The following is a 5,449-nucleotide window of genomic DNA, read 5'->3' on the forward strand; positions in this document are numbered from 1 at the left end:
TCCTGAGATGAATGATGGGTTTGGATATGATGTATGGGATGATGATTGATTGTATTGATTTATCGATCCTTTTTTCTGCTCTACTCGTGTTGCTCGGCTTTTGTTTTTCCGATCCGAGTCCCTCGCGCACTAGCCCTATGCGCGACCAGCTTGCAACATGCTGCAAAATGCTGCAAAATGCTGCAACATGCAGCAATTTGCAGCAACATACTGTTCGAGCTTATTGCTCGTACTATGTAGCAGCTTTCGTCAAACGTTCCTCCTGTCTTGACAGTAGGTGCGCATATCTGACAGGAAGTAGGAGCTACTTACGCTTATTAAAAGCTGTTTAGACATGTTCACAAGGTGTCAGCGAGAAGTAGTGATGGGGTTGGTAGGGTGAGGAAATAGGAATTTTAGTTGGTGGGGTTAAATTTTGTGTGGTCGACTTACCTAATAGTTGGTTAGCCGAGGTAAAAGTGTGGTGGGGTTACCTGTAGGCACTGCTTGTGGCACGTTAAGCGCCGATGCCAGGATCCAGGTGGAGGATTGGTGGGAAGAGAAGTTAGGATCCATTTAGGTATGCTTGTGGCACGTTAAGCGCTGATGCCAGGATCCAGACAGCTTCGGCAGCTGTTCATGCCAGGACGGCGGTTTCGGAGTCGCTGTTCCGCATGCAACAGATATTCGGGGCATGTCGAAGTGGAGGGCAGAAGTGACGGTTTCTCTGAAAAGACATCTGGCAGTGCGCCTTGCAGGCGCCAAGAGTGGGCCCAAGCGCGGTGGCCAAGCGCTGTGGACTGTTCTGCAATTCGCCACGCGATTGAATCCTTCTCGTCGCACTACCTTTAGGCGATCAAAGTTATGGCGTATTGTCGATATTTGAATAGCCGTCTGATTATTTCTTCCCTCTGCCATCCTTTTTCACGAGTTATATCGCCCCTAAGAGCTAGGAGTTCCTTCACAGAATTTACTCGTTCTCTGGATGGTCAATCAATGGAGGAACCTTCTGAACTATTCGAGTATACGTCCGGGCGATGGATGTTTATCAGCCCCATTCTTTTAAAGCCGACGCTCATCACTGACTATGGACTGGAGTTACAATGATGCCCTGAGGCGTTCTGAAAGAAGACGTGTCTTCAACGTATCCGAATTCAAGCGCCTTGCGGTCGCATCCGTCAATCAGAACGCAGAAGATGTCGCTCGTTTTGAAAAGCTGGCTGAAGGGGGTTTCAATCGAACGTTCCTTATCACTATGCGTGATGGCTTTCAGTTCGTTGGGCGCATCCCCTATCCGGTTACCGAACCAAAGGACCTAGTCATAGCCAGCGAAGTCGCGACGATGGATTTTCTCCGCTCACACGGCATACCTGTCCCCAAGATCTACGGTTACTCGGCCACATCGGAAAACGCTGCGGGCACTGAATACGTCTTCATGGAGCTCGTCCGGGGAACGAACTTGGGCGACATCTGGTTTAACATGCCTGAGAAAGCAAGGATCACCATCATCACTAGACTCGTGGAGTTGGAGTCTCGACTATTTGCTCTTCGATTTCCGGCAAGTGGAAGTCTGTACTATACCAAGGATCTGCAAGCTGGATCCAACAAGGTTGACATTCCTACCGCCTATTCTGCGCGCGAGAGTCGCTTCTGCATTGGTCCTGATACAACATTCGGCTTATGGTATGGAAAAAGACACAGTCTCCAGGTTTATCGTGGACCATGTATGTATCAGCCCTATCATTTACATATTCAGATGCACTTTCTATCAACGATCTGCTTTGAATATCCCTACTCTACGTTAGCAATTGTAACTAAATATCCAAAAGACACAGACCCAGCAGCGGCTCTTACAGCCGGTGCCAAGAAGGAGATTGCATACTTGATGGAATTTGGACGACCGCTTCACCCTTTTCAACGTCTGCGCAGAGAGATATACAATTATCAAAAGCAATCGCATTTAGAACATCTGGACAGTCTGGACAAATACCTGCGAATCGTGCCTCTTCTCATACCGAACGGCAACGACACTCTCACACGACCGACGATAAGGCATCCTGACCTCCAACCTAATAACGTGTTCGTCTCGGATAACCTTGAGATTACCGGCCTGATCGATTGGCAACACTGCGCAATACTCCCGCTCTTTCTGCAATGCGGGATCCCAAACAGCCTCCAGAACTACGGTGACAGCGTCTCAGAATCGTTGACACCCCCTGAATTACCACAGAATTTCGACGAATTGAGCGAAAGAGAACAATTTAAGCAAGTTGTGCTCCTGCGTAGGCGTCAACTTCACTACTTCTATGTCACAATAACCGCAAAGCTGAACTCGACGCACTACGATGCCCTGACATACGATCTTAGCACGCTGAGGCGCAAACTCTTTCATCACGCAAGTGATCCCTGGGAAGGTGATAACGTGACCCTAAAAGCCGACCTGATTCAGCTCACAAAGAACTGGTCGAAGATTATCAGTTCAAAATCGAGCACGAGCAGCAAAGCGAGGCCCCCTTGCCCGATCACCTTCCGGGAAGACGAGGTAAGCGACTGTTTGCGCCTGGATTCTGCACAGGTCGAGGCAGACGAGCAACTCGAAGCTTGCAGGGATATTATTAGCGTTGGGCCTGAGGGGTGGGTGCCCTCGGATCAGTATGAGGAGGCTAAGCAACGCGAAAGTAAGCTGAAAGTCGATGCGCTTGATGCAGCTGAGTCTGATGAGGAAAGAGCGAGGGTATACGAGCATTGGGTTTTCGATGACTTTAATGAGGAGGAGTATTCGTAGCAAGTGACATGATCAAGCAGAAAGACAGTGATCTTATTGGATTGGAGCTATTGGAGTGGATTGGATGGATCGAGATTTCCGTTGGAGTTGGATTGGAGCTTTCTACTGGAGTTGGATGGATGGATTGGACCTTATGGAGCTACTGGAGCTCCAGTGCCTATACCGTATCAGGCAGGGGATCCACCTGTAGAGCCAATAGGGACCCGCGGATAGAAGCTCGAGCCATTGCGTTGGCATCGCGTTACCACTAAAAACATCACAATCTCGTCTCACCTGCGCGCTAGAGGCTCTCAAAGACGATGTCAATGTCGCGTTTGATAGAGAGGCCAACGCTGAAGAGGATTGGTTAATTGATTGATTGATTGATTGATTCGATCCTACTCGGTTTCAGCCGCGTTATCTGCAGCTATGCCCAGATGCGGAGATTTAGCAGACTGCCGAAGCTTTGCCGAACGAATCAGCGCGTCCCACTTCACCACACTAAAGGTGTGGCCAGCTGTCCCCTTGCCTCCACTTGTGGTCTGGCGTCTATCTACAACTATGTACATTTTCGCCACAAGGTAGGAATCCACTTAGAGGCATATAGGAGTGCGTGGGGACTTAATGACCTAGGAACTCCATTAACACCTATAGGCCTTATACAAAGGATATTAGAAAACTACTAAGCTAGCTACAGGGGAGGTACAACTAAATACATAAGGGAATAGAGGTAACAGCAGGGGGCTAGGCAGAGTTAGGGCCAGGTCAAGGTCAGGGCTGATACAAGGGCCTTCTAGAGGTTCTAGGCTGCTTAAGATAGAACAATTCATAAGAATTATTACACTACTCCCCCCCTCTGTAGGTGGGGGTATTGCTGTTATGTTCTCTGCCTCTTTAGAAACTAAAACTAGTCTAATTTAGCTAGGTGTCCTTGTTCTAAAATATTCCTTTGCACTGCTAGCAGTGTCCTCTAAACTAAACGCCATGCGTGCGCGCCTGTTCTAATAGTAATCTGTATAGATGTCTAGCCTATTAATAATTAAGACTTACCCTTTGTTCTTTGCTATCTATGCAGTTATTAATCTTAGGCGTACGTTTAGTGTAGTAACATTTAGGCGTTATTAGGGGTGCCTTAAAGGTTTCTTGCTATTAGAGTAGCAGGGGTGATTTAAGGCATTATTAGAGGTGATTTAGTAGTTAATTAAGGTCTATTAGGACATGTTGCTATAGATTAACTCTAAATTAGGTGGGGTATAGCTTTAGGTCCCGCGGAAGCAGGTTTAGCTGTTAACAAAGTAGTGGTTAGTAGTTAGAAGTTAGTAGTTAAGAGTTAGGCATTAGCAGTTGTCTTTAATCCTAATAAGTTATTAGTAGTCTCTAAGTTTCTACCTTAGCGCACTCTATATAACTTTTCTAAAGGCAATTCTAATTATAGGGTATAGGAAGTTCTAAACCTAAAGGCTTTAGTTAATAGAAGGTCTCTAGTATTCTATCTATAGACTAAATAGTTTAATATAACAGTGTGTAAGTATTATAACCTAAACTAAATTAGACGCGTCTTAGAGCTTAGACATAGTTAAATAAATAATTAGTGTAATATTATAATAAAGCTATTACTAGTAAAAGTAAGTTTTTTAATATAATATAACAGCACAGGCAAGACAATAGGTTTAAATGCAGTAGAAATCTACTTAGAGGCATATAGAAGTGCGTGGGGACTTAATAACCTAGGAACTCTATTAACACCTATAGGCTTTGTATAAAGGATATTAGAAAACTACTAAGCTATCTATAGGGGAGGTATAACTAAATACATAAGGGAATAGGGGTAACAGCAGGGGGCCGGGCAGAGTCGGGGCCAGGTCGAGGTCGGGGCCGATACGAGGGCCTTCCAGAGGTTCCGGGCCGCTCGAGATGGAACGATTCATAAGAATCGTTACATAGGCCTTGTATAAAGGATATTAGAAAACTACTAAGCTAGCTATAGGAGAGAGGTGCAACTAAATACATAGGGGAATAGAGGTAACAGCAGGGGGCAGGGCAGAGTTGGGGCCAGGTCGAGTCAGGGTCGAGGCTGATACTGTAACGGCACAGGCAAGACAATGGGTCCGAATGCAGTGGGAATCCACTTAGAGGCATATAGGAGTGCGTGGGGACTCAGAACCTAGGAATGCTATTAACACCTATAGGCCTTGTACAAAAGGATATTAGAAAACTACTAAGCTAGCTAAGAGAAAAGGTGCAACTAAATACATAAGAGAATAAAAGTAACTGCAAAGAATAGGATTAAGTTATAGTTAGAGCTAATACAGAGACTCTTTAGATAGGATCTAAGCAACCTAAAATAAAATAATTTGTAAGAATTATTACGCTACCTCTCTTTTTATAAGCTAATAGTTTTTATTTATAGTGTATAAGAAATATTTAGAACTAATTTAAAACTAATTTAAATAAGATATAATAAAGTATAACTTTTTAATAAAAATTTTCTATTACTAAAAAAAACTAGACTAAAAACTTAATACTAATATAATGCCTTTATTATAATGTTTTTATTTAGTAGTAACTAGTAGTATAGTTGTTATTAATATAGTAAATTTATTATTTATAGTAATAAGTGTTTACTTGTCTTACCTATATAGTTTAGTTAATGTTATTAGTTTTTTTTTTTAGCTATCTTTTAAATCTTTACTATGTAGGTATTAT

At 43.9% G+C, this 5,449-nt stretch overlaps 1 protein-coding gene across 1 annotated transcript; it reads left to right on the plus strand.

The window, feature by feature from the left end:
- Positions 1-585: 585 nt before the first annotated feature.
- On the plus strand, positions 586-4,886 carry BDR25DRAFT_352805 (kinase-like protein; the record flags this gene model as incomplete). Its single annotated transcript, XM_033695063.1, has 10 exons — positions 586-632; positions 663-774; positions 832-1,007; positions 1,048-2,760; positions 2,793-2,928; positions 2,964-3,109; positions 3,156-3,324; positions 4,606-4,678; positions 4,783-4,825; positions 4,862-4,886. 10 exons carry the CDS (start codon positions 586-588, stop codon positions 4,884-4,886), a joined length of 2,640 nt encoding a protein of 879 aa, XP_033550230.1.
- Between the last annotated feature and the right edge of the window lie 563 nt (positions 4,887-5,449).

Source organism: Lindgomyces ingoldianus (genome assembly GCF_010093535.1).
Source record: "Lindgomyces ingoldianus strain ATCC 200398 unplaced genomic scaffold BDR25scaffold_9, whole genome shotgun sequence".
NCBI lineage: Eukaryota > Fungi > Ascomycota > Dothideomycetes > Pleosporales > Lindgomycetaceae > Lindgomyces > Lindgomyces ingoldianus.